The sequence below is a fragment of the Pelodiscus sinensis genome, chromosome 8 (assembly GCF_052426305.1).
Source record: "Pelodiscus sinensis isolate ZL-2025 chromosome 8, ASM5242630v1, whole genome shotgun sequence".
NCBI classification, from domain to species: domain Eukaryota; kingdom Metazoa; phylum Chordata; order Testudines; family Trionychidae; genus Pelodiscus; species Pelodiscus sinensis.
This window is the reverse complement of record NC_143059.1, coordinates 73,690,045-73,717,399: the sequence shown is the minus strand read 5'-3', so window position 1 is coordinate 73,717,399 and position 27,355 is coordinate 73,690,045. Positions and strand designations below refer to the sequence as shown.

The following is a 27,355-nucleotide window of genomic DNA, read 5'->3' as shown; positions in this document are numbered from 1 at the left end:
CAGACCGTAGCCGGCAGCCCCGCTCTTCAGGCAGATGGGACCCTTTTGCCGTAAGGAGATGGCATTCTGTTACCATGGAACGAGCCAACGACCCCTCCTCCGCTCCCCCGGGGTCCGTCTTCCTGCCCGCACTAGCGCTAACGCGGCGTGGGCATGAATGTGCCTCTCTGCGGAACCGCAGCACCCTACAGCTCAGCCCCAGGGCGAGAGCCCCGGGCCTGGCTGGCTGCTGTGCGCAGAGCCTGGGCTGAGCCGAGCACTGTGGAGAGCAGGAGAGCAGCCGTGGGGTTTGGTCTGGGGCCGCAGCAGGGCATGGCTGTTTTCAGGCAGCTTTTTCCGGACCGGGGGGACTTACCCACGGTGAATGAGGCCAAGTGTGGCAGGGCGAGATGAGACGGTCTCACAATTGAGGCAGCCGAATGCCGCCTTGGGGGCTGGATTCTGCCCCTGGGAGGGGCTGGGCTGTTACTCGCACCAGACCCTTCCTGGGGGCTCACTTGCTGTGTTCCTCCTTTTCTGGGGGCCTGACAGCCCGGTGCTGCGTACACCCAGCTGCAGCAGGGCGCGGTGGGGCCATGCCGTACCATGCTCAGCACGCAAGTACCCGGCATCTCAAACTGGGCACCCCAAATGAATGCATTGCTAACATGGTTCTCCCTTGATCAGCCTGAGCCAGCGCTCCAGCACCGACATCTCAGCCTCCACAGAGCTTAGCAAAGTTAGAAGCAACTGAAAACAGGGTCTGCCTTTAAGAGGTAGCGCCAAGCCGCCTTCTGTGTGACCAGCTCTGCCCGTAATGCAGCCGGTCTCCCGGCTGGGAGGAGAAGAGCCGTCTCTCCCTTGCCTGACCCGGGCGTTTGTAGAGTTCGAATTGTCAGCGTGGCCGATTGTTTCATGGCTTGGTTTCCTTTGCGTTTCTCTCTGCCTTGCTTCACTTGGTTTATCAGTTCCCTTTTCTTTTGCATCCCGTGGGTTGCTAATTGTTGTTCCACTTACTTAAGGAAATCTAATCGGGCTGCGAATTGATTAGTTGCCTACAATTTTGTGGGTGTCTGAAGAAAGCACCAGTGTTTATATGAATGTTCTTTCAGATTTCTGCTATTTGTGTTTTCTAGTCTCCTTTACACCTCCGTGTGGAATATCTGTTCAAGATTTCATAACCAATGCAACTGCATCATGTGTCTTGGTCATAAGAACGGCCGGACTGGGTCAGACCAAAGGTCCATCTAGCCCAGTATCCTGTCTACCGACAGTGGCAGCACCAGGTGCCCCAGAGAGGGTGGACCGAAGACAATGATCAAGCGATTTGTCTCCTGCCATCCCTCTCCAGCCTCTGACAGATAGAGGCCAAGGACACCATTTCTATCCCCTGGCTAATAGCCTTTTATGGACCTAACCTCCATGAAATTATCTAGCTTCTCTTTAAACTCTGTTATAGTCCTAGCCTTCACAGCCTCCTCTGGCAAGGAGTTCCACAGGTTGACTACACGCTGTGTGAAGAAGAACTTTCTTTTATTAGTTTTAAACCTGCTCCCCATTAACTTCATTTGGTGTCCTCTAGTTCTTCTATTATGGGAACTAATAAATAACTTTTCTTTATCAGCCCTCTCCACACCACTCATGATTTTATAGACCTCTATCCTATCCCCCCTCAGTCTCCTCTTTTCTAAACTGAAAAGTCCCAGTCGCTTTAACCTCTCCTCATATGGGACCCATTCCAAACCCCTAATCATTTTAGTTGCCCTTTTCTGAACCCTTTCCAAGGCCAAAATATCTTTTTTGAGGTGAGGAGACCACATCTGTACACGGTATTCAAGATGTGGGCGTACCATAGTTTTATACAGGGGCAGTAAGATATTCTGGGTCTTATTTTCTATCCCTTTCCTAATAATAATTCCTCTCTTATTAGCTTCAGTTACAGGCACTGAAGAGATGTGTGTGTTCTTTACACAGACACACTATCAACCTGAAATCTAGCCATGTTCAGGAACAGTTTAAAGTCGACTTGGGTATGATCTCTGCCCAAGTCCCTCTGTTGTGGGTTGGGGTTTATACTGATATTTTCGCATTTCATAGAAAATATTTCACTCTCCTTTGTTGCTCTGTGAGAGACTCACATGAAGAGGGGAAATTAAATAATTGATTACACAATGGAGGTAGTGACGCTAATTATACACAAGCCTGTCAACTATAGAAAATCAACTTGGCAGGGAGTGAGGGGTTTCCTGTAATCTGTCCTACTTCTAGTCCTCTGGCTTGCTCCTTGTGAGGCTAGGAGAGGGTAACAAAGTGACTGAAGCGGGTAGATCCCTTGAGAATCACATTTCTGCCTGGCAGTGCTGCTAAGTACCTGCGGAGTTACCAACACTGCCTGCCATGGGGAGAGCTGAAAGATGTGGGCACACATATTGTTCTCTCTCACATGGTTTATTATTTGCATGGCTAATGCCTGGCAAATCTGTGGATATCTGCAGTGGGCTGCAGATCCATGCTTTATATCTAGAGCCCTGCAAATCTGCAGACCATGTTAGTGCATGTTGTGTCTAGTCAGTTTCACTGTCTCAAACTGATTAGACACATGAGCTATGAGGGAAGGCTGAAGGAACTGGGTTTGTTTAGTTTGGAAAAGAGAAGACTGAGGGGGGACGTGATAGCCGTTTTCAGGTATCTAAAAGGGTGTCACAAGGAGGAGGGAGAAAACTTGTTCATCTTGGCCTCTGGGGATAGAACAAGAAGCAATGGGCTTAAACTGCAGCAAGGGAGGTTTAGGTTGGACATTAGGAAAAAGTTCCTGACTGTCAGGGTGGTCAAACACTGGAATAAATTGCCCAGGGAGGTTGTGGAATCCCCATCTCTGGAGATATTTAAGAGCAGGTTAGATAAATGTCTATCAGGGATGGTCTAGACAGTGCTGGGTCCTGCCGTGAGGGCAGGGGGCTGGACTCGATGACCTCTCCAGGTCCCTCCCAGTCCTCGTGTTCTATGATTAAACCAGTCAATCTCTCCTTGAAAAGGCTGTATCCAGGAGGGACCAGTCAGGGAAACGTTTATAACCCTTTTGAAAGGGAATTGTAAAGGGGAAATGGCAGGACGTGCTGTTTGAAAGGAGGTGGATCAGAAGCCTGAATTATTTTACATGAGTCCAGATAGCAAAAAGGAGTTACCTTCTCGTTTTCTTATGAGAGAGGGTGGCAGTGCTTGGGGGGGATCAAACATGTTCAGGGCGTTTTTTTCTCCGGTGCTTCTCTCCACTCCTGTGTGCGTCTAGTTGGCTGGGGATTTTCCTTTGGTGGTTGGTAGCTGCAACACTCTCACGCTGTCCCTGCTTAGAATAAGTCGGTTGGTTCTGCTTTTTCCTGTCTCTGCCCGCCAGCTCCAGGGTATTTTGGTCTCTGCCTTCCTGTGCAGCCACAGAGCTTTCAGTAGGGGCAGACAACTGCTCGAGACTGCCCCTAGGGCCCCGGTGGTTGGGTGCCAAGGGCCCATTTAAGCAGGTCACGCTCCTCTTCTCCCACCACTGCCCTGCTCGCACCCAGGACCTGGGAGCCGCCACGGCACCGGCTGGATCGACGCCTCGTTTCCAGATTCCTCCTCTCCCTTTGACCTGGGGAAGCCGCTCTGTGGTGGCTGCTGGGGCAGTGAGGGAGGTCGGCTCTGAAACTGCCCCCACGCACCAGTAGGCCGGTGAATGGCTCTGCCCCGCTCAGGTGCTGCCGAGCGAGGCCCTCGGGCTGGGAAGGGGCGTGTTGCAGGGGTGGCAGGGCAGCCACGGGAGTCTGCACACCGCGGCAGCCAACTCACAGAGCCGTGGAGCCTGGGTCGCTTTTGCCGACTACCTGGGATGCCGTTGGCGTTGCTGGTTCTAGTCCGTGGTTCTCTTGAGCGTTCTTACTGAAGGGTTCCCGATTTCCCTCGGCCACCCGTGTGGAGGAATTCGGAATGCGTTCGGACACGTCGTGGCAGGGCGCTGGCGCAGGGGTCTGCTCTGCGTAGCCAGCTTGTCCGGGCGAGGGTCCCCGCTGTTGGCTTTGGTGTGATTGATCAGCAACAGATTTTGGGGGGGGTTGTAACTGATTTTGGATTCCAAGAGGGGTCCTGTGAGTGTCTTCTCCAGGAAGGTGACTGACTGTGGACAGAGACGCTCCAGGGGGTAGTCGAGTTAGTCTGTCCAGGATAAACATCAAATGGTCTGGTCACACTTTATAGACTAACAGCGCGTGTAGATGGTACCACGAGCCTTCGTGGGCACCGCCCACTGCTTCAGATGAGCGGGAGCGGGGGGGCTTGCTCTGCGGAGGGTGCGGCTAGAAAGGCTCCGCCTCCTCCGGAGGGTTGGGGTAATATTCCTCGGGCAGCTGGAGGCGGAAGGACAGCTCTGCCCTCTCGGGACTGCGCCCGAGCCATTCTCGTGGCTTCTGGCTACTTCTCGCTTACTAGAGACGCTGCCTGCCCCGCCTCAGAGGCTGGCCCAGGGCGGGCTGAAGAAGGGCAGGTGGAAGGGGTTTACTGGGGCAAATGTCTCTTGCAAAGAGAAATCAAGGCCACTCTGACCAGGGGGCAGGCCAGAGAGAGTGACGAGGGCTAATACAGATGGGGACCTGGGCAGCTTGCGGTAGCCCAGCTGGTGCGCGCAGAAGAACTGGAATGGTTCATGTGCGCGGGCGGGGCGGGGCGGGGGGGGATGTTTCCGAATGAATCGTAACATCTCTGCGCCAGGGGCAGGGCAGTGCAGGGTAACAGGGGTCTCAGCGTGCCCTGCCAGCCCTCGGAAATGGGAGGGAGGGACTCATGAATACCTCCGTTATATGAACCAACAAGGGGAGGTGTCTGGGTTGCCGGGGCCCACGTGAAAGGCAGCCCGGAGAAGGGCAGTAGAAATAACCAGGTGCCGGAGAAGGGGCTTCCTCGTGAGGAGACGTTAAACGATTGGATTTCTGTAGCGTGGAGAGGTGTGACTGAGCAGAGCGGGGACCGAGCCTATAAAATGATAGTAGGTGTTGAGAAGTCTCCACTCCTTGTTTCCCATCCTCCTAGCAGTAGAAGAGCAAGAGAACGCTCAAACTTGGCACACTTAAGAAAGGTAAAGGGGAATGGTCGGAAGCCGCCCTTTTCCACAACCGGTGGAACTCACTGCTGCAGGGTAGCACTGAAGCAGAGACTCAGTTTAGTTTTTGAAGATTGTGTATATGAAGAATGGCATCTGCAGTTATTCAAATGGCGCTTTCCTCCAGCCTCCAGGCAGGTGGGGTCAGGAAATGCTTTTCCCAGGAGGCAGTGTTGGTGAGGGAGGTGCATGGTAGGGGGTTTCTGCCGTTGTCTCACACAGAGTACTGGACACTATTGTGACAAGATCCCCAGAGCGTTGGTCTTGCTAACGTACCGTCTATGCGGGGTTTAAACTCCTAAATGGAGCAGAAGTGGGGCTGTTAGTTAACGGGTGGACCGGCCTCGTATACACAATCTTCAAAAACTAAACTGAGTCTTTGCTTCAGTGCTACCCTGCAGCAGTGAGTTCCACCATTGCCCTTCCCAGGGCGCTTCCCAGGTACCTGGTGGCCCGACATTCCAGCCCGGTTGGGTCCCTCTCCACCCCATTTCAGTGGTTGACTGGTTAAATGTCACCTTTAACCAGCTAACCGGGATTTCACACCCCTACACGCAAGAGGAACCCAGGGCCGGCCCACAACATTTTGGCACTGGGGGGGGAGCTCAAATGACGCCCCCCTGCCCCTCGCTTGGGCCAAAACTTTGAAAGGTCTCAATTCTCTGGGACCTAGTGGCGCCCTCCCCCCCCCCCTCAGTTTGCCTCATGGAAAGGCCGGCCTTGGAGGAACCGCAGTCCTCACACAGCGCTGCAGCCTGGGTGAGTGTGAGCCAGGCCCCAGGCTGCCACGTCGGTAACAACGTGATGCAGCCTCCATGCACCATGCAGTGTATTGGGAGGGTCTTTGCTGGGTGTGTATTAGGGATGTGCAAGCGTAACCGTGCACGTGGTTACACGCGCCCTGCCCCTGCTGCTGCCTCTGTTCCAGAGGCAGCAGCATGAGGGAGGGGAAGGCAGAGCCAGTTGAAAAGCTGGCCCCCTGCGCTCACTGGGTCCCAGGGAGCCTCCTCCCTCCCCATGTGAAAAATTCCGTGGTTCCACGTTTACTTGCACAAACGCCTTTTCACATCCCTGGCGTTTGTAAACACCACGTCCCTGCCCCTTCTCCGTTTGTCCCATCCAGGCCCCGCTGGCCTTGGCCAGTCCCTGCATTGCCATGGGGGAGCGACGGGGGTTAAGCGCACCCACGCTACTACGGAAATACTCGTGGCTTCCTTGTGGGGGCTGAGTCTGGACGTTTCCTTCAGCTGGGAGCTCAGCTGGACCTGAGCCCAGACAGACTGGGCCAGGCCAAGGGTCTGTCTAGGTCAGTAGCCTGTCTTCCCACAGCAGCTGGCGCTGGATGCCTCAGTGGGCATGCACAGGACGGGGCTGTTGGGAGCGATCCACCCTCTGTTGGGCAGTGCCAGCCGCTTGAGGGTGCTCAGAGCACAGAGCTGTGTCCCTGCCCCGCCTGGCAGACAGCCATCGAGGGACCTCACCTCCAGGAACTCAGCTAGGTCTTTTCTGACCCCCTGTGAGGTAGTGGGGGGCACCTTGCTGGTTGCTATGCTGGGCAGTGGGTTGAGAGTTACCTCCACTGGCTGCTGGCTGTAGGGTGGCCCAGCAGGGCAGGGGATGAGTCATTATGCAAAGAGGGTCTCTCAGCCTGTCTGACCAGCTACCCCCCAAGGAGAGAGACAAAGGAAGGTGGATGCCGCCCCTAGCTGTGGGGCAGGGCTGGAAGAGAGTTTGTTAGTTTCTGTCTGGGAAGCAGGGGAGAAGGAGCTAGGGAGGGGGCTGGGATTGTAGGGCCCAGCCAACCCCCATCTCAAGGGGGCTTCTTAGCCCCAGTTCCTGTAACCAGATGACATCTGTGCTGTGCTGTATCCTGGAGAAGCAATAATCCTCCACCTATTCTACTGGCTGGTGGAGTCTGTCCGTGCCATTACGGGGGTGCAGGAGACGGGAAAACCCCAACGTGCTGTCACCCCCGTTACACTTCTGGCTTTCACAACATCCCCTGGCAGGGAGTTCCCCAGGTTGGCTGTGTGCAGAAGCCCTGCCTTGGGTTTGTTTCAAGCCTGCTGCCTGTTACTATCATGGGGTGGCCCCCCGGCTCTTATTTACATCCTTATCTACTTTTTCCACATAAGTGATGGTTTTATCCATCTCTACCATAGTCCCTTCTTTCTAAGCTGGACGGTCCAGTCCTGTCAGTTACCCCTCGCTTGGCAGACGTGCCACGTGCCTGATCAGTTTTGTTCTTTTCTGTGTTTTCCTGTGAGCGGGGGCGGCCAGAACCGCAGCCGTGTGCGGTGGGTGGGCGCCCAGGGATTCGTACAGAACCGTTGCGAGGCTTTCTCTTTTAGCCTGCCCCGTTCCTTTCGGTTGGCTTTGCTGGCGGCTGCGGCACACGGGGAGGGTGTTTTCCGAGAACTCTCCACAGTGGCAGCTGCTGTGTTGTTTCGGAGGGGTAGCTGGGATTCTGTTTCCCAGCGTGCACTGCTTTGCCCTTCTCTCTGAATTTCATCCCCGGCGCCCGGTGCTGTGAGACCGGTGTGAGCTGCAGACTGGCCCCCTCGCCATTCGCCCCTTTCTCCAGAGTGGTGAACAGGGCTGGGCCCGGGGCGGATCTTTGGGGGACCCTGCCATGGCCCCCTCTGCCCTGTGAAAACTTGCATCCTGTCCAGAGCCGGGAGAAGGGCCTTCCCTCCCGTCCCCGCTGATCCTCCGGGGAGAGCCTTGGCGAAGGTTTTCGGCACGTCCGGGTACACTAGAGCCAGTGGCTTGCCCGTGTGCGCGCTGACCCCCAGCGAGGGGCGCTAATAGGTCTGTGAAGCGGGTTTCCCTTTAGGGATGTTACTGGGTAACCGATAAGCCTCTCCCTTAATGACCGGTAGGGGCTGGAGCCGCCCCCTCCCGACCGTGGGCAGCAGCGTGCCAGCCCGGCCCCTCTGCCCGGTTAACCAGTGAACGGGATTTTACATCCCAGCTGGCTCTCCCGAGCACATGGGTTTCTCCCGGTGTCTGATCCCTCCCGTGCCAGCCGGCCGGAGCCTGTACCGCCAGGGTCACCACTGGAGCCGGTTTTCAAAACTGGCCTTTGACTCGCTCCCCTCCAGCCAGCCCTGTGGCACAGGTGCCGGGCTCCGTGGCTCCCGCGCCCTCGGCCAACTGCACTAGGCAGGCGTGGTCCTGGCCGTGGCAGTCAGTGGTAGTGGGGCCTTCTCTCGAGCAGCCGTGCCTAGCCAGCGAGTGGAGCCAGGCTCGGCCCAGGGGGCCTGCGGGCCTGCCTGTGTCGCATGGGGAAGGCTGCCTGAGGCGAGCAGGGACGGGAGCCCTGCCTGCGCAGCGGAGGCTCGGCTCGCCCGCTGCTCGGGAGGCCGCGCAGACGGAGCCGGGGCAGCGTTGCCGAGTAGCTCGTGGGCCTTTGTGCCAGCACCGGCCAAACTAACGCGACTTCCTTCTCCCGGGCAGTCGGTGAACCCCTACATCGTGAAACTCTCCATCGTCGATGACGAGGCCACGCTCAACGTGAGTACCTGCGTCTCCGGGCCCTCTCCTGGGCTCCGCGCCCTCCAGCCAGGGGGCTGGCTGCCCTGTGTGCTGCTCCTGGGAGTGGGTGGTTCCTGATCATTTCAGTCACCTGGGTGGCTGGAATAAGGACCTGGCTGGGGAGAAAGGGACGGGCTAAAATGAGCCGTGTCTGCATCCTTGGGGCTGGCCGTCCTAGGAGCTTGCTTGCTGGAGCAGAACCGGCTGCTTGGGCCAGGGGAACACGCCATTCGGGTCCCCCACGTCTCCCGCGGCCGTGGTTCATCGTCTGGCCGCGTGGGAGGGTGGAGGCGAGAACAAGGTGGACTCGGAGCACCTCCCGCTGCTGGCTGGTGGAGATGGTACGCGCCTTGGGGCAGGGCCCTCGTCTCTGGGCTGTGTTTGTGCAGCGCCTGGCGCGGCAGGGCTGGCTCTGGGCGCGGTGGCAGTACAGGAGTGCGTGGCACAGACATTCAGGCTGGGGGATGGGGTGTTGAACTTGAGGCCTCGGTGCCACTTACTGGTTTAATAGTTCTCCATCAGCGCTGGATTTTCCCGAAGGTGGCTGAGTGGTTCTCGGGCGCTAAAGCTTCCCTCTGCATGGTGTGTGCAGGGGGCTGGGGGCGGGCGTAGGCACAGGGGGCTGGGAGCCCTGCGGTTTGACCGAGCTCGGCCTCACTTTGCCCAGCTGTAAAATGCAGCTCGTCCGTCACTCTGAGCGGCCCTGGGCTTCCCGCTGGGGGCCCGCAGAGGCAAGGGGGGTCTCGCTGTTCGTGGCCCTGCACCGTGAAAGGCTTTTGAGCTGCTGTTGCCCCTCGGGGTGATTTTCACAGCGCTGGTCAGTCCTGGCTCCGTGGCTGTCCTGTGCTTCCAGCTCTGGCCTGGGGAGGGGTGAGGTAGCCCCGGTGACGGTAGCCGCTGTCTGCACATTGCAGTAGGGAACCTTGCGCTCAAGAAGCCGCCCCGGCTCCTTAGGACTTTCCTGCTCGTGGACCAGGCTTGGTCTGTGTGCCGGGGGGGGGGGGGGTGTCTGCTCTGTGACCCGGGTCCCCCTGCGCTGGGCTGCGATTCCCACTGGCTCACCCACGTGTGGATTGGCCCAGACACCCAGTCCCAGCCTGGGCAGGGAACAGGCTCTTCCCAGGGGAGAGACAAAGGGAGGGAGGTGGAGACGCCGCCTGGCTGGGGGCAGGGCCGGGGAGCTGGGCAGGTTTGGGCTGGAACCCATGAAGAGAAGAGACTGAGCAGCGTGCTGGGGGTTGAGGGGCCTGGACACCCTCCCCCAAGGGGGCTGAGGCTGCCAGCCCCTGACTCCGTACGTCCACGTCCCGTCTGCGCTGGGCGGTCCCCTGGAGCAGCACCAACCCCCCTGTTCTCTGGCTGGCGGAGTCTCATCCCGCTGGAGACGGGGTGCAGGTCGGGGGTCCCCGGCGCGCCGCCACTATTGCTGCTAAGGCTCTTTCCGCTGGGCCGAGGTTGGGGGAGGAGCAGACTTTCCCCAGCGGCTCGGCCGAGGGGGATTCTCCGCCCTGGGGCGTCTGTGTAACTGGCCCTCGGTGGCTAGTGTGACTCCCCACTGGCCCCGGCTCTTGAACTTGCGTCCCGCTGGGGGACTGCGTCTCTGGGCGGTGTCACTGGATTGCCCGCGGCGCGTACAGCTGTGCTCTCTCCCTGCAGGGAATGGGACTGGTCATCGCCCAGGCGCTGTCCGAGTACAACAGGTAAATCCGCCGCCTCGGCGTGCGACTCCCCGTCCGCCCGCGTCTCCTGTGCCCACCCGCCGCTCGGGGGTGCTGGCAATGCCTCGCGCTGCCCTTGCCAGCGGGGTCTGCGCCAGCCCGGGCAGACGCGCTGCCTGAGGGGAACCCGGGCCCCCTGCCGCCACCTTGGGCAATGCTGGGTGGGCCGTCGTGGCCGATTCACAGAGCGCTGCTCTGCCCCGAGCCCCCCGGCTGTGCTGGGGACTTTGGTGCCTTATGCAGCGTGAGCGCCCTGCGTCCCCTGCCAGCGGGGGCCTGGCTGCTCCGTGAGGGGGGCGGGGCTGTGCTCAGGGTCACGGGGGGCAGGGCACCGAGGCTGGGGGGAGCAGTGGGACCGAGTGGCTGGGAGGCGGGGGGATCGGGGCTGACTGTAGGCATGCCCCATCCTGCGTGTGCCTGTGGCTGGCCCTGGCCCACCTGGGACAAGCAGAACTCTCTGTGAGTGCAGGAATTGCCCCGTTGGACCCGCCCAGCGTCCGGGCTCAGCGTGGGGCCAGGACCAGCTGCCTCCGAAGTAGGGAGGTAATAGCGCAGTCGATTAGCCGATACCCAAAACGGGCAGGTTAATGCTCCAGGGATCCCCCCCCTCCCCGGCCAGTCAATCTTCTAGCAGGCTGGCCAGCCGCCCGGCTCAGGCCCGGCTTGTGCTCGGTCTGGGACGTGCCCCCGCTGTGGCTCTGCATTTCAAGTGTATTAGGAGCCAGGCGGGCAGGCAGCCCGGCTCAGTTCCGGCTCGCCCCGGGTCCGGGAGCTCAGACCCCCCTAGACAGGGGCTGCAGCCGCCCTGTGCTGCTATCTCTGTACCCGAGGCGGCAGTGCAGGGCGACAGGCAGCCGGTCCGCGAGGGAAGCTGGTTTTTAAACTGACCCCCCTCGCAGACCAGCTCCCGCCTGGCGCCCCCTGCTGCTGCCTCCGATACAGCGGCAGAGGGCTCCTTGGGGGTGGGGCTGGAGCGCGCTGGCCCCGCCCCCGGGGCTATAGACTAGTCGACTAACCGATAAGAATTCAGGAGGTTACTCGACTATTCAGTTAACCGATACTGAGCACCCCTCGCGTGCGTGCTATGGACTAAGAGAGCAGCTTTCGAGATGACCGGGAGCCGCCTGGTGACACGGCCGCTGCCTGCCTTGATAGGCTGGCCATGCCCACCGGGCATTCCGACTCCCCTGGCACCTCGCACAAGCTTTTCCGCACGCCCGCAGGGCTGCTGATGCTCGCGCCCGTGTGCTGCGAGGGCACTTGGATAGAATAGCCCAGTTTCCAGGCCTAACGCCCATCAGAGCGGCCAGACGGGATCAGACCAAAGGTCCATCTAGCCCAGTGTCCTCTCTGGGCACAGTGGCCAATGGCAGGTGCCCCAGAGGGAGGGACCACAACAGGGAATCCTCATGTGATCCCTCCCGTCACCCACCTTTGGAGAAATAGAGGCCAGGGTCACCATTCCTACCCAGCCTGGCTAACAGCCATTGATGGACCAACCTCCATGAATCTATCCAGCTCTTTTTTGAACCCTGTTAAAGTTCTAGCCTTCACCGCATCCTCTGGCGAGGAGTTCCACAGGTTGACTGAGCGCTGTGTGAAGAAAATCTCCCTTTTCTTTGTTTTAAACCTGCTGCCTGTTCATTTCGTTTGGTGACCCCTGGTTCTTATATTGTGGGAACAAGTAAATCACTTTTCCTTATTCACTTTTTCCACACCACTCATGATTTTATAGACCTGTCTCCTACCCCCCCTTAGTCTCCTCTGTTCTAACAGCTGGCTTTTGCTGTCCCTTGCATTCAGACAGTACAAAGATAAGGAAGAGGAGCACCAGAGTGGTTTCTTCTCTGCTTTAACCAACATGGTGAGTGAGGCGGGGCGTTCTCCAGTGGGTGGGACTCTAAGGCCTTGCTGCGGTCCTCTGAATTCAGCGGGTGCCTTTGCCGTAACTTCCGGGAGCTCTGGCGAGCTGGGGCGCAGGGATGCGGACGGAGCTCCCGATCAGAGGCTGCGCTTTGCCGGGAGCACGTCCCGGCTGCCGAGGGCCCTTGTCCTGGCTGCGGCCTTGGCGCGATTTGGTTGAGGATCAGAACTGCTTTCCCGAGCTGCCTGCTGAAAAGCAGTGCAGGGCTCTGTCTTTCCTGGAAGAAGGCGGCTTTTCTGCAGAAGTGGCCTGGCCCAAAGCGCGGCGCGACAGGACCGCGGGGCCACGTGCACCCGGTGAAGCGCTGGTCCAGCAGCTTCTCCCAGGCCCCTTCCTAAGCCGTGCACTGCCGCTTCCTCCCACAGGTGGGCAGCATGTTCATAGCTGATGCCGACGAGAAGATCTCCGTGCAGTGAGTCCTGCAGGCGCCGGGCGAGGCCGGGGCCCGAATGTGGTGTGGGGAAATGGGGCGGGGCATGGCCGTACCTGGAGCGCTGCTCCCCCTTGGCGCTGGGCGTGGCCGTCTGCCCCTTGCCAATCCGGCGGGTAGAAGCGGCTCTTCCCCCCCCACCCCGGCCCAGCACAAATGGGAGATGGAGGCAGCCGGCGGCTCAGTGCTCTCAGTGCAGGGCTTTGAGGAGGGAGCCGTGCTTGAGAGCGAGGGACAGGGGCAGCCCTTGAGGGGGGAGGGGCTCCGAGGCCTCCAAAAGGGGCCAGCCCTCGGGTGCCCGGGCGATGCATGTTCAATAAGGGGTCCCGGCGCCGCTGCGGAGACTCAGGCCCTGCGCGGGGTTTCCCGTGGGCTCTGTGCCGCGTCAGCCACTGGCGGGGCCCCGAGGTGACTGCGTCTCTGCCGCTCTTGCAGAACGAACGAGGCGATTCTTCTGGCGCTCTACGAAGCTGTTCATTTAAACCGGAACTTCATCACCGTCTTGGCACAGGTGGGGCCCTCCAGCCTCCTTCCCTCCCGGGCCGCGGGCTCGCCACAGAAGCGCTTCTGCTGCAGCCCCGGGCCGAGCCGGGGAGGCCTAGCCGGCCTGTCAGGGTCTCTCGGGAGTCACGGGCCCCTTAGTTCCCACCTTGCCCAGAAAAGAGCGAACACGTTTTTGGGGGGCGCTTCCCGGGATGCCTCTTCACACTGACCCAAGGGCTGGGGGACTCTGAGCCCTGCTAACAGTGCCGGGGCGGGCTGGGGGCTCTGGCCAGGAAGCACTGTGGAAGGGGGCCTGGTCCCTGCTAGCCTGGAAGCTAGGAGCCTAATCCCCCGCCCTGGTGGCGAGCCTGGCAGATTGTGAGAGGCTAGACAGCGGGCAGAGGAGTCGTTTCAGACGCTCGTATCTGCACGAGCTTGGGCGGGAGATGGGAAATCCGCCTTCGCGGTAGGCAAATTCTCCTGGCTCGAGTCCCGACTGCTCTGCTGGGGGGCTGGTGGCGGTAGAGCTGGTGGCGGTAGAGCTGCAGGTGGGCATGGAGCAGGGCGTGACATGCCCTAAAGCGCCCCAACGCCACGCACGGCTCGCACGGCGTCTGCCTGCCCCAGGATGGCAGGGGATGCTGGGAAGGCCAAGACTTGAACGGGGTTCCCAAAAGAGCTGGGGACAGGCCCATCGATGGCTGTTAGCCGTGGGGCAGGGATCTGTGTGTCGGGCTGGGAATGGGCGACAGGGAGGGATCACTGCAGGGTTCCCTGTTTCGCTCCCTCCCTCTGGGCACCTGGCACTGGCCGCTGTCGGCCGACAGGACCTGGGCTGGCTGGCCCTGGGGTCTGACCCAGCCTGGCCGCTCTGATATTTTTAATCTCCAGCCACTACTACCTAGCATGGCTCAGGGAGCTGCCGGGGCGTGACGGAGACCCACAGCGCGAGTGGTGCATTCGGGTCTCTGCAGCTGCCAGTGAGCCGCTCCTGCGGGTGGTGCTAGACGCCCCGGCTGGCAGCAGAATTGGGGTTTTAGGAAGAGCTACCGCGGGGAACCCTGGCTGGTTTTATCCCGGGAGCAAACCTGTTCTCTGTGTGAAGTGTGTTTGACGCTGCCTTGCCTGGCGCGGCCACGATGGGAGCAGGCACCCTTGCTTCCCATGAAACGTGTGGCTTCCCCCACCCCCTGGAGTTCGACCACCCTGCCCTAGTCCCAGTGCTTTGCCCGCTGCACCGTGTACGCATGCTGCGGCTGCGTCTCCACTTGAAACGCTGCCGGGAGCAGCCGGGTCCAGCCGGCTCGGGGCAGCCTCGCCGGCTCCGCCGGGCGACGGAGCTCAACGCAGGCCTGTCGGGAGCGAAGCGCAGGCAGGGGCAGGGGCAGGCGAGGCGCTGGGGAGCCCAGGCGAGGGAAGGCGGCAGAGCAGACCCATGGCGACGTTTGTGTAGCGCTGTCTCCTGCCAACCAGGAACAGGGTCAGTTGCGAAGGCAGAAGCAAGCGCAAAGGAAGGTGTTCTGCAGTCCAGGGGCACTCGCAGGGCCGGGGAGCACTAAGGGGGCTGCGTCTTTTCCCATCTCTCTGCTATCTGGCTGCCTTGCAGTCCAGGCTGGTACCCCCATCCCCATGAGGCAGGGCAGTGCTGCTACCCCCCTGTGCACACGCCACAGAGAATTGTCAAGGCAGCAGGGCCTGCCAGCTTGTCCGTCGGGCCTCCCGTGGGCCGCAGCTTGGGGACAGGAGACGCAGAGCCCAGGTCTCCCAACTCTGCGACTCGTGTCCTACCCCTGGGCAGCCTGCCCCCGTGGATGCCTGCCAGCCAAGCTCTGGGGGTGTGTGTCTAAACCGTGTGTGATTGAGACCATGTGTGTTTTGCTGCAGAGCCATCCAGAAATGGGGCTGGTGCCGGTGCCGATCAGCCCGATTCCAACCACGCCTGTCACGCCGCTTGGGACCACCCCGCCTTCTTCCGACGGTGAGACACGGAGCCCTCGCGTGTGGTGCCAGCCGGCAAGGCAGGCGGCAAGGCGGCAGCGCACCCCTCTGCCTGGCGCAGGGATGGCCTGTTGCCTGCCTTCCAGCCAGGCCTGCTCTGGTCACCAGAGCCAGTGGGCGCTTTCGGTGGCTTGTAAGAGTCACACGGACTCTCCGCTCTCGTGGGCCCGGCCCCAGGGATGGGGCTGGCGTGTGTCCCAAAGCCACAGCAAAAGCCACATCCTGTGAGCAAAGGACAGACGCAGCCTCCCGCCAGGGCGCCACCCAGGCAGTGTTGTCACGGGCTCTGCTTACGGCTGGTCTGATTGTTAGGGGGTTAGAATCCCAACATCCCAGGGCGGGCAGAGCTCTCAGGAGTCATCCAGCCCAGCCCCCTGCCCAGAGCAGGACCGACCCAGCTCAGTCAAGCCGGGACTTAACACCCCTAGGGATGGAGATTCCGCCCCTCCCGAGGGAACCCAGCCCAGCGCTTCCCACCCGCCTAGGGAAAGAGCTTGTCCTGATCTCCCACCTAGGCCTGCTCATTGCCCCTCGATCTGCCATCTGCTGCCACTGAGAACAGCCTCTCACCATCCTCTCTGCGCCCCCTTTCAAATCCCCCCTCCCTCTTCTCTGCTGCAGACTGACTAAGCCCCAATCCCTCAGCCTCTCTGCCTAAGCCAGTGGAACTCGTCTGCCAGGCATTTAGCTGCTGTGGGTGCCACTTGTCACTAATGTACTTGTCTCCAGCTTGGAACTAGCCGACGATTTGCATCCAGGCTGTGGGGAAGTGGGAGCTATTCGGCTGTTACCGCTGCCCCGGTTTTTGAAATGCCCACTTAAGCTGCGATCTGGGAGCCTGGGGGTTCTCAGCCAGGCACCGTGCTGCCGGCGGTAATGCCCTGCCCTCGGCCGAGGCCTGCAGATGTGCGCCGCTCTGAGAAACGAAGCCGCGTTTGCAGAGCCTGTTGACCAGCAGGGCCCGCCTGCGCGGAGTGCGGTTTGGCAGTGCCGGGGTTACCCTTGTGCATCTGCAGCCCCGAGGCTGCGTTCTGCCTGGTTACCATGGATATCAAAAGCTTCAGTCGAAGGCCCGTGTCCCCGCGTGCCGGGTGCGTTCTGTGATGCTGTGGGCCCGGCGCTCGGACGCTCCCTTCCAGAGCTAATGGAGCCGCTGCCCCGCTGTCTCGCCCCGCCACCTACCACTGCTCCTTCCCTTTAGTGCGGTGACGAGGCAGCTGCCTTCAAAGCGCCACCACGGCGGGCTCAGCCGTCGCCGCGCCTCCCCGCTGCTCGCAGGTTATTGAGCTTAAGGAAGGGGAGTTGCTGCTAACCTGCCAGGCTCCCGCCGCGAGGCATCTTCCATTTGCCCGCCCTGGCGTCTTTGCTCTGCTCCCCCCTCCCTGCAGCGCCAAGCGCTGGAGCCTAGATGGGCTTTGGCGCCGGTGCCGCCCCCAGAAGGGCTGTTCTTGTCCGGCGAGGTCAGAGTGCCTCTCGGTTTGCAGCGGGAGCGCAGGCTCCAGGGTAGCGCAAGGCATTTCGGCTTGAGAGCGAAAGGCTTTTCTTTGGCTGCATTGGAAAAACAACAAACCCCGGAGCTGAGCTATTTTCCAAATCCAGGGCATGTAACAATCCCTGTGTAGGTTCCAGGCCCTCGTCTGAGCTCCGTGGCTTTAGAAGCAGGCTGGGGCGCTGAGCTGGAATTCCCCCGGCTGTTAGCCTGCACCATGAATTAAGCCTTTTAAAGTTTCAGGATAAACCCCACGTCTTCATAGCAGGCTGCGGCTTTTCCCTGGCTTCAGCCCTGATGGGTTCTGCAGAGGGATTTTGTTTTTAAGAAGGCTTCTTCGGTTTGCTGTAAACGCTGCATCCATAATATACCAGTGTGTGTTACAATATACCAAGGTGCCTGTCACCGGGGTAGCTAAATGCTAATTTCCTTATCATATATATAGTAGCCCAGTGTCTGAGTCTGTAACGCGGAAATGCCGGTTGTCCCTCTGGGTGGCGCTGTTGCTGAAATGCCGGTTGTCCCTCTGGGTGGCGCTGTTGCTGAAATGCCAGCTGTTTCCCCTGGGCGGCCCGTGCTGCATGGGGAGTGCGGGGCTCAAACGGCCGCTTGCTCCCCCGTGGTGGCCCGGCTGAGCGGCGCAGAAGTCAGCCGAGCGCCACGGTGGGAGGGGAAGGTGGGGCGGGGCGGTGACGTGGGGCGTGACAGCGGCTCCAGGCCCTGCCCCCTAGCCGTGAATGTCACCGCCCCATCCCCCTTCACCTCCCGCCGTGGCGCTCGGCTGACTTCTGTGCCGCTCAGCCAGGCCGCCACGTGGGAGCAAGTGGCGCAAGTGGCCGTTTGGGCTCTGCGCCCCCCATGCAGCACGGAGAGGGTGGAGCCCAAAAGGCCATCTGGGCTCCACGGTCCCCCAAGTGAGAGGCAGGAGGGGGAGGAGAAGAGAAAGGGGGGGGAGGCAGTAGGAGGAGGAGGGGAGAGAGAGTGGGAGGGAGGCAGTAGGAGGAGGGGAGAGAGAGAGGGAGGCAGTAGGAGGAGGAGGGGAGAGAGAGAGGGAGGCAGGAGGAGGAGGAGGAGGAGAGAAGAGGAGAGGGAGGAGGAGGAGGAGGAGGAGAAGAGAGAGAGAGAGGGAGGAGGAGGAGAGGAGGAGGAGGAGGAGAAGAGAGAGAGGGAGGCAGGAGGAGGAGGAGGAGGAGAAGAGAGAGAGGGAGGCAGGAGGAGGAGGAGGAGGAGGAGGAGAAGAGAGAGAGGGAGGCAGGAGGAGGAGGAGGAGGAGGAGAAGAGAGAGGGAGGCAGGAGGAGGAGGAGGAGGAGGAGAAGAGAGAGAGGGAGGCAGGAGGAGGAGGAGGAGGAGGAGAAGAGAGAGAGGGAGGCAGGAGGAGGAGGAGGAGGAGGAGAAGAGAGAGAGGGAGGCAGGAGGAGGAGGAGGAGGAGGAGGAGAAGAGAGAGAGGGAGGCAGGAGGAGGAGGAGGAGGAGGAGGAGAAGAGAGAGGGAGGCAGGAGGAGGAGGAGGGAGGAGAGAGAGAGAGAGGAGGCAGGAGGAGGAGGAGGAGGAGGAGAAGAGAGAGAGGGAGGCAGGAGGAGGAGGAGGAGGAGGAGAAGAGAGAGAGGGAGGCAGGAGGAGGAGGAGGAGGAGGAGAAGAGAGAGAGGGAGGCAGGAGGAGGAGGAGGAGGAGAGAGAGAGAGGGAGGCAGGGAGGAGGAGGAGGAGGAGGAGGAGAAGAGAGAGAGGGAGGCAGGAGGAGGAGGAGGAGGAGGAGGAGGAGAAGAGAGAGGGAGGCAGGAGGAGGAGGAGGAGGAGAAGAGAGAGAGGGAGGCAGGAGGAGGAGGAGGAGGAGAAGAGAGAGAGGGAGGCAGGAGGAGGAGGAGGAGGAGAAGAGAGAGAGGGAGGCAGGAGGAGGAGGAGGAGGAGGAGAGGAGAGAGAGGGAGGAGGAGGAGGAGGAGAAGAGAGAGGGAGGCAGGAGGAGGAGGAGGAGGAGAAGAGAGAGGGAGGCAGGAGGAGGAGGAGGAGGAGGAGAAAGAGAGAGGGAGGAGGAGGAGGAGGAGGAGGAGGAGAAGAGAGAGGGAGGCAGGAGGAGGAGGAGGAGGAGGAGAAGAGAGAGAGGGAGGAGGAGGAGGAGGAGGAGAAGAGAGAGGGAGGCAGGAGGAGGAGGAGGAGGAGGAGGAGAAGAGAGAGGGAGGCAGGAGGAGGAGGAGGAGGAGGAGAGAGGAGGGAGGCAGGAGGAGGAGGAGGAGGAGAGAGGGAGAGCGAGGGAGGCAGGAGGAGGAGGAGGAGGAGGAGAAGAGAGAGAGGGAGGAGGAGGGGAGGAGGAGAAGAGAGAGGGAGGCAGGAGGAGGAGGAGGAGGAGGAGAAGAGAGAGGGAGGCAGGAGGAGGAGGAGGAGAGAGAGGGAGGGAGGCAGGAGGAGGAGGAGGAGGAGAAGAGAGCGAGGGAGGCAGGAGGAGGAGGAGGAGAAGAGAGAGGGAGGGAGGGAGGGAGGAGGAGGAGGAGGAGGAGAAGAGAGAGAGGGAGGAGGAGGAGGAGGAGGAGAAGAGAGAGGGAGGCAGGAGGAGGAGGAGGAGGAGAAGAGAGAGGGAGGCAGGAGGAGGAGGAGGAGGAGGAGAAGAGAGAGGGAGGCAGGAGGAGGAGGAGGAGGAGAAGAGAGGGAGGGAGGCAGGAGGAGGAGGAGGAGGAGAAGAGAGCGAGGGAGGCAGGAGGAGGAGGAGGAGGAGAAGAGAGCGAGGGAGGCAGGAGGAGGAGGAGGAGAAGAGAGAGAGGGAGGGAGGGAGGAGGAGGAGGAGAAGAGAGAGAGGGAGGCAGGAGGAGGAGGAGGAGGAGGAGAGAGAGAGGGAGGCAGGAGGAGGAGGAGGAGGAGGAGGAGAGAGAGAGGAGGAGGAGGAGGAGGAGAAGAGAGCGAGGGAGGCAGGAGGAGGAGGAGGAGAAGAGAGGGAGGGAGGCAGGAGGAGGAGGAGGAGGAGGAGAAGAGAGAGAGGGAGGAGGAGGAGGAGAAGAGAGGGAGGGAGGCAGGAGGAGGAGGAGGAGAAGAGAGAGAGGGAGGCAGGAGGAGGAGGAGGAGGAGAAGAGAGAGGGAGGCAGGAGGAGGAGGAGGAGGAGGAGAAGAGAGAGAGGGAGGCAGGAGGAGGAGGAGGAGGAGAAGAGAGAGAGGGAGGAGGAGGAGGAGAAGAGAGAGGGAGGCAGGAGGAGGAGGAGGAGGAGGAGAAGAGAGAGGGAGGCAGGAGGAGGAGGAGGAGGAGGAGAAGAGAGAGGGAGGCAGGAGGAGGAGGAGGAGGAGAAGAGAGGGAGGGAGGCAGGAGGAGGAGGAGGAGGAGAAGAGAGCGAGGGAGGCAGGAGGAGGAGGAGGAGAAGAGAGAGAGGGAGGGAGGGAGGAGGAGGAGGAGAAGAGAGAGAGGGAGGCAGGAGGAGGAGGAGAGAGAGAGGGAGGCAGGAGGAGGAGGAGGAGGAGGAGAGAGAGAGGGAGGAGGAGAAGAGAGGGAGGGAGGCAGGAGGAGGAGGAGGAGAAGAGAGAGAGGGAGGCAGTAGGAGAAGAGGAGAGAGCCCCAGCTCGTGCGTGGGATCCGGCTCGCCTTGGCTTTAAGCAGCTAGCGTTGTGTGGCGAGCAGGCTGGCGAGGCCCTGGCTCTGCTCCCGGGGCCACGGCTGGGCTCGCTGAGCCTGATGCAACCGACAAGCCGCCTGCAATGGGCCGCGGCCCTTGCGTGGGGTTGTGCTGAGCTGGCCAGCTCGCGCTCACAGCTGCCGCCGCCCCGTGGCTCTGGGAGTCTGGCTCGATCCACCCTAGTGCACTCGTGTCTGCCTGCCCCGGGAGCCTGCAGCGCGGAGGGGCTCGGGCGGGCCGGGGCCGGTAGGCGCCGAGGGGCCAAAGCGTACTGTGTGCACGTGGGCCAAGCTGCCCCCAAGCCAGAGTAGGGGGTGGGGCCCCTCACTAAGCCCTGAGGGCTCCGGGTGGGGAGGGGGATGAGCTCTGTCCGTAACCCCCGACCCCGCGTCAGGGTGGCTCGCCCGGCTGGGGAGCGCGGCGCTGAGGTGACGCGTCTCTGCTTCGTTCCAGTGATAAGCTCCGTGGAGCTGCCTCTGGACGCTGACGTGCAGACCAGCAACCTGCTGATCACCTTCCTGAAGTACAGCTCCATCGTCATGCAGGACACCAAAGGTAGCCAGCCAGACCCCCTGGGCACCAGGGCAGAGCGGAAGCTCGGTGCGTGCCGGAGCAAAGGGATTTCTCCTGGCCGGGTGCTCGTTACGCGGGGCCCGGGAGCCCTGGTGCTGGATGCAGCAGCCGGAATAACCAGGGCAGCATCAGCCACTCAGATTCCCAGCTGGGTGGGAGGGGCCAGTTCAGACCCCGTGGAGCTGGCTTGCTGAGACCAGGAAGGGACTTACGCCAGGAATCCGTGAAATGTTCTGTGGCCCTTCAGCGCCCGCGGGTGTCCCCTGGGAACTGGGAGAGACGGGTTCCGGGGGTGGGGCTCCAGTGCACCCCAGAGCAAGCCGCCTGCCCACCAGCCCCAGCTCCCGGGTGGGGGGCGGGACAGGTCACTGGGACCCACCCCTTGCAGTAGCGAAGGGGCTTCAGAGGGTCCCTGCGGCGGTTTCCATCCTTCTGGCCCTGGAATGGAAACCCTGGTAACGAGGCGCTGGCACCCTGGCCCAGTGTGCACGGCTGCTTAGTGTGCCTCACCCGCGGGTGAGCAACTCTCGCACGTTTGTGACCAGTGTTCGGTGCATGTGCCAGCCCGTTGCCAGCACACGCTTGCTGCGTGTCGCTGCGCCCCACCCGTGCCATTGCTGCACGTCACTGAGCGCAGGCAGTGCCCCGCCCCAGACTGCACCCGGAGTGTCCCTGCCAGGGAGCTTGCGGGTGGGATGCCGGGCAGTAACTGAGGTGCTTGGAACAGCTGTGAAGACCGTGGCGGGGTTAGTAGGGGAGGTAAGTTCCTGGGGGAGATCCACCCAGGGCACTTAGCCGAGCCGGGCGGGAGGGAACTCGGCCACTGCCCTGTTCCGCCCTTGCAGCAGAGATGTTACAGCTGCTGGCTTAAAAGTCTTGGTGCGCATCCTAGATCAGGATGGGTCCACAATTCATCCCGGCTCGTGAATCCCTGCGAGGCTGCATCTGGGGTCAGGAGCAGATCTGGAGACCAAGATGGAGTCGGCCACAGGGCCTATTTATACCCCCTCCTGGCTCTTCCAAGCTGGAGACAGTCACATGGTCTCTGGCCAGGCACCTAGATCCCTTCATAGGTGGGTCTCTGGTACTTGAGACCTATTGTCCCTGGAGCCTTGCTAATTAGCATGTCCATAGGCTGAGCCCATCGCTGAAGCACATACAGAGAAACTCCCTGTCTCCATACAGAGCACATATTCCTAACTCCACACCCAGACGTTACGCAGATCTATGAAGGGCAGATACAGAATCTGTAGACATTAAGCTTTTGTTTGACACCTCACGTGGCCCCCTTTGTACCACTTTTGGGGCGAACACCCCCCATGGGTGCAGCAATGACCTGGGCTCCCCCGGCGCAGCCCGGGCAGGGAGCCTCGTGTGGCTCGCGCTCACAGGAGCCGTGCAGGCGTTGGGGCTCGGGCGCCACCACGGGGCTGTCCTCGAGAGCCGAGGCCCAGTGTCTGCGAGGCTCTTTCCAGCAGGCTTGCGCGGGCGTCCTGCTTCAGCCAGGCTTGCTGCGGGCGGCCCCCAACGACGCTCTTCGCCCTGAGGGGCGCTCCCCCAAGCACGGAGCCTTTTAATTCCTCCGCGGGCGTCCCTCAGTCCTCCCGCACAGCGGCCCCCCGGGCCTTCCCTTTCCGCTCGTGTTCTGAGGAGAGACGTCCGAGGCCAGCGACCCCGGGGGGCGGAGCAAGGGGAGCGCTGCTACAGGCCATGTCTGTGTCCGTGTGGGCGTGGGCTGGGGGGCCGTTTGCTCCAGGCCAGCACGGTTGCTCCGGCCCTGCCCCGGAAAGGCGGCATTTAAGACCCGTGCACTCGCTCCTGTGTCACGACCCGCCCCCGCGGGATCGCTTAGCTGGCGGAGCCTCGCGACAGCCCATCAGCCAGGGTGGGAGCCGGCTCGTTTCCCTGCCGCAATGAGTGCTCAGCGCCTCTACTGGGAGATGCCCCAACGTGCTGCGCCTGCCGGCCGGCCCGCCTCTAACTCCCGGCTGGAAGCAGCCTGCCAGTCGCTGTGCGAGCAGGCTAGCAGGGGCGCTGGGTGGGGCGCGCCAGCGCTTTCAGCCTAAGCCCCAAGGGACGGACGTGGACGCGGCGCCTTAGGAACAAGCCGGGAGCTCGTGCCATAGAAAACTAACGGGGCTGCCGGGCAGTGCGTTCCCATAGGCCGCGGCTGGTCCTGCACAGGAAATCCGGCTCTCCTTTCGCGCAGAGTCCGGCTGTGGCGGGGAGACGCTGCGGTGCCCCCGCGCTGCCGTGTGTCGGCTCAGTGCGCCCCCGGGAACGAGCAGAACCAGCGGCCCAGGGGCCTGAGAGCACCGTGTCACCACTGCCCTTCTGCTGGATGAAGATCTGGGTCTTCAAAATCTTTCTTCCTGGGTTTTCCTTTCAGGCCGGGCAGCTTTTCCCTGGTCCGGGAGGGCTCAGAGCTGGGGCTTGGGGCAGTCTCGGCCCTTCGCGCATGCTGGAACGGAGCTGCCGATGGGGGATTCCTTTCAGCCTGTGGTTCTCAGTCACTCGGCCGGGGCAATAGACACAAGCGAAGAGCAGACTTTTAAGCAGCACGAACACAAGGAGCTTCCCTGCTCCCTCCGTCCCTTCCTATATACGGGCTGATCGCTCTGGCTGCCTTCTGGTCCAACGTCTACCAGGACAGACAGGACCGGACTTTACATGGTGGGGGTGAGGGAGCCCGTGACATTACAAACTAGCCCTTGCGGAGGTTTCTAGCCACCCTTCTGCACCCGGGCCAAGTCCCCGGTGCCCATGGGGGGGCGGCGAACGCTGCGGGTAGCGCCTAGGGCTTTGACTCCTGGTGCTACACTGCCTGGCTGCCACCACTCTTCTGCGTCCCCCAGAGACCTGGTGGAGGAAGAACTTGGCCCCGGAGGGCTGGCCAGGGGCTAATCGGTTCACACAGCCCATTGGGAAAGGGGCAGGGGAGCCAGAGAGAGACCCAGCTCCAATCTTGACGGAGCAGCTGCCTTACTCCATTGGGGCCCTCCAGTGCCTTGCTGAGCTGTTGCACTTCCCCCGAGCTGCTGAGGAGCAAACCCGGACAAGTGGGCTGGTGCAGGATTGTTTGGGGGTTGTTTATTGACACAGAGTCTTAAGAGTGAAGTGACACACCCACCCACCCACCCACCGCAGTCCTGCTGGCAGTTCGGAGGCAGGCTGCAAGCGCTCTGTAGATCACTTCTGACTTCGCTGCTGGCTGGTCAGCGTCAGCGTCAGCTTCCCGGAGCCTCGCCCATGACGTTCCTTGGGAGATCCATTCGGCTCTGCAGGAGGCTTTACTCTCTCTGGGCCGGTCCCAGGTTTCTGCTGTGATCTTACATCTTGCCAGAGAGAGAGAGAGATTCAGGCTGCTTCTCAGTTAATTTATCTGCTTGCAGCGTCTTAATCTGCCTTAAAAGGTCACGGATCCTAAACTGCCTTTGGTTGGGTATTTCTCATTCACACCTTCCCCACATTCCACAGGTTACATGCATATTCATAAGCAGCATGGTTTCTAGGCAAAACCGGGCCTCGTGGCCTTGCGTACAAGAAATGGCATTGTACCGCAGCTAACATGCCAAAGGGCGATAAAAAGCTTAACAGAACTTGTAACTAAGAAAGCCAAGGTCAGGAAAGGGGCAAAGAAGAGGAGTGTCCAGTTAGCTAGAGCCAGTGGGGAGGAGTGGGGTGTGGTCGTGTCCGAATGGTTGCAGAACAGCTTCCAGCATTCTAGCGTCTGTGTGGCTGCAACCTGCCTGGTGGCTCTCACCGGCCTTGGTCATACTGTGGCATGACCCCAACACACCCCCAGGCCCAGATCCCCCCCAGAAAGGTGTGCCCTGTGCTGCCCAGCTCTCTGCCGACGGGAACAAAATCTTGTAAGTCTGTTATTTCGCAAAGGGAATAATATGCCAGTTTCTGATCTCCAGCAGCTTATTCAGACACTTCAATTTATCCACGCTAGATTAGCTCAAACTGTAAAACAAGTTTATTAACTACTAGGAGATTTGATGTGAGTACAGGCAATGAGGCATAACAGTCAGAAACGGTTACAGCGAAAACGAAGCGAGGGTGTTTATTAATGCTTAGCTTCACGCGCTAGATTAGACTTCCACAGCGTTTCTCACCGATGCTTTTGATGGGCTTACCAGCCAAAGCCAGCAGGTTGGGAGTCTTGGCCTGCACTCCCGACAAGCGCCCTGTGTCTCATGGTGAGTGCCGCGGGCGGGGAGAGAAGTGCCGTGGAGTGCTTGGCCCTCCATTGCACGGTGTCAGTCCCTCTCTTGAAAACCGTTCCCAGCTGCGCACTGGGAGACGGCCCCTACCTGGGGGGTGTTCCCTGCTGCACCTGGGCCAGCTCCCTTTGCTTCCCTCCCTGCTCGATGGCTCGGATCTCTGCTTCAGTGCTGGTTAGCAGCACCCCCTGCTCCTGTGTCTGCTGCCCCTTGGGGCAGGGCTGTGGGGTTTGGAACACGCGTCATTAACACCCTGTGGGGTGGATCTTGTCGCTTCACATCCCGTGTTGCTCCGTGTTTCCTGCGGGGCCAAGGCAGGCCAGCAGTCCGAGCTTTCCGATGGTACTTACAGGGCACGCTTGGTAGCAAGAGCGTTACAGCAGTGTGGAGGGTGTGAGGCCAGGGGTGTATTCTGTCTCTCCAGAGAGCCTGTTCGGAGGGACAGAATAACTGTGGTGGTGTTGCAGAGCCTGCCAGCAGCTCGGGAGTAGGGGGGTGGTCCGGCTGCGGAGGTGGGGGCGGTAGGGCCACACTTAAGACTGTTCGCTCCTGCAGTGTGGGGTGAGCGGGCACGTGATAGGGATGTTAAATTGAGTTTAATCAACTAGTGGACTGGTCAGCTCCCCCCCCCGCCCGGCTCCTGCTCCTCCGCCCCCTCGCTGCCCCTCTCTGCTAGAGGCAGCAAGGCGAGGTGCGGGGAGAGCGACTAGTCGAGGGCCTGGACGACTGTCGAGAGGCTCGTGCTTGTGGGATAGCCGGCTAGTCGCGCCCATCCCTGGCGTGTGCCGAGTTCGATCCGCGGCCCCTTGTCTTGTGTCCTGCTCCGATCCCCCCGCCGGCGCAGCAAGGCCAGCGGCTCACCGGAGCATGTTCTTGTTCCTTGCAGATGAGCACCGGCTGCACAGCGGCAAGCTCTGTCTGATTATCCTGACGTGCATCGCGGAGGTAAGTCTCGGGCGCCACCCCGGCTCATCAGCCCCCGGCTCCCGCCCCGCCCCACCCCGGGAGAGGGTGACCCAGCCAGAGTGTGCAGCCCTTGGCCGTGACCCTCGGCGCCGCTGCCCTTAGCGCTGAGCCTACGCGAGCAGCCTGCGGCCTCTCGAGGGGCGTCACCGTCTCGTGTCGAACGAGGGGAGCGCACCGAGCTGGCTCCCTCTCCTTCGGCGCACAGGTCCCTGGGGCAGCCTGAGTCCTTCCAGGGCCCTGCTGAGCCCCATGCTGGGCACGGTCCTGGGCAGGTCCTGCCGCGAGGGGAGGGGATGTGGGCAGAGACTCAGGTCCTGGCTGCAAAGGGGCGTAAGGAGAGGTGGGTTGTGCGCCAGTGAGCCCCGTGTGCTTACAGCCCCGATTTAACCTTTCGTCAGTCGGCTCTTCCCATCTTGTGACCAGCGGTGGAGTAATGCGGAGAAGCTGGCTCTTGCCCCGTCTCCTGTTTCAATGTGAGGGTGCAGCCCGGTAGCGCCCTGTCAATGAAACCAGGGCTTCCCAGTCCTGGGGCGCGCGGGCCAGTGCGGATCGCTGCAGTCCAAGTGTCTCTGCCTCGGAGTGCCCGGGTGGCGTTCCCAACCCGGAGTGCAGCTCGGAAAGCCACGTGCCACGGTGCCGCATCAGGGCGCGGTGTCCGATTGCAGCACAAACGCTAGGAATCCGCTGGCCTGAGCGCGCCCGAGAGGCGCCGAGACGGAGCGCACCACTCGACGGTCTAGCAAAGGCGCGTTTGGCCTGGAGCGGAGCGGGCGGATGTTGCCTGCCCAGCGTGGCCGTGACTTAGGGTGGGCTCTGGAATGAGCCTGGCCTGCGGATTGGAGCTGCTGAGCCGCCTCCCCGCAGCCTGAGTGGCAATAACTTCTGCCGGGACGGGCCATCAAAATGCCACCGTGAAGCTTCCTCTTGGCTCGGGCTCAGGGCCGGCGCGGGAGCCGCCTTGTGCGTGGGAGAGCCCCGTGGCGCTGCCATGGGCGAGCAGACACAGTCACGGGAAAGAGACACCGGCTGCCGTCTTTAGGGCTAGTGCAGCCGCTTGGGTTGTCAGGCTAGAGACACGTGGGGCACAGGCCAGAGGAGCAAGCGCCCCGGATCAGTTGGGGGCGAAGGGCTGAGAGCCAGGGCTCCTCAGAGCCCGAGCCTGGGGTCCTCTGCAAGGCACCAAGCCAGCCCCGCCGACGTCTGGCCCTCATACAATCAATTCCCACGGCGCTCCGGCGCCCCCAACCCCTCGGTAGAGAGGAGAGATTCTGAGCACCACTCTCCTGAAATAAAAGGTTCCTCCGGCCCCAAGG

At 61.2% G+C, this 27,355-nt stretch overlaps 1 protein-coding gene across 4 annotated transcripts in view; it reads left to right on the top strand.

Moving 5' to 3' along the window:
• Window positions 1–27,355, top strand: part of ARMH3 (armadillo like helical domain containing 3) — a 129,121-nt gene that overhangs the window by 23,045 nt on the left and 78,721 nt on the right. For all 4 annotated transcript variants that reach the window (XM_089780254.1, XM_089780252.1, XM_089780253.1 and 1 more), the window contains 8 exons: window positions 8,564–8,620; window positions 10,298–10,341; window positions 12,163–12,223; window positions 12,649–12,695; window positions 13,149–13,224; window positions 15,081–15,174; window positions 20,728–20,829; window positions 25,963–26,021. In XM_089780254.1, coding sequence (XP_089636380.1) covers window positions 8,564–8,620; window positions 10,298–10,341; window positions 12,163–12,223; window positions 12,649–12,695; window positions 13,149–13,224; window positions 15,081–15,174; window positions 20,728–20,829; window positions 25,963–26,021 — 540 coding nt within the window. The remainder of the gene's footprint in view (window positions 1–8,563; window positions 8,621–10,297; window positions 10,342–12,162; window positions 12,224–12,648; window positions 12,696–13,148; window positions 13,225–15,080; window positions 15,175–20,727; window positions 20,830–25,962; window positions 26,022–27,355) is intronic.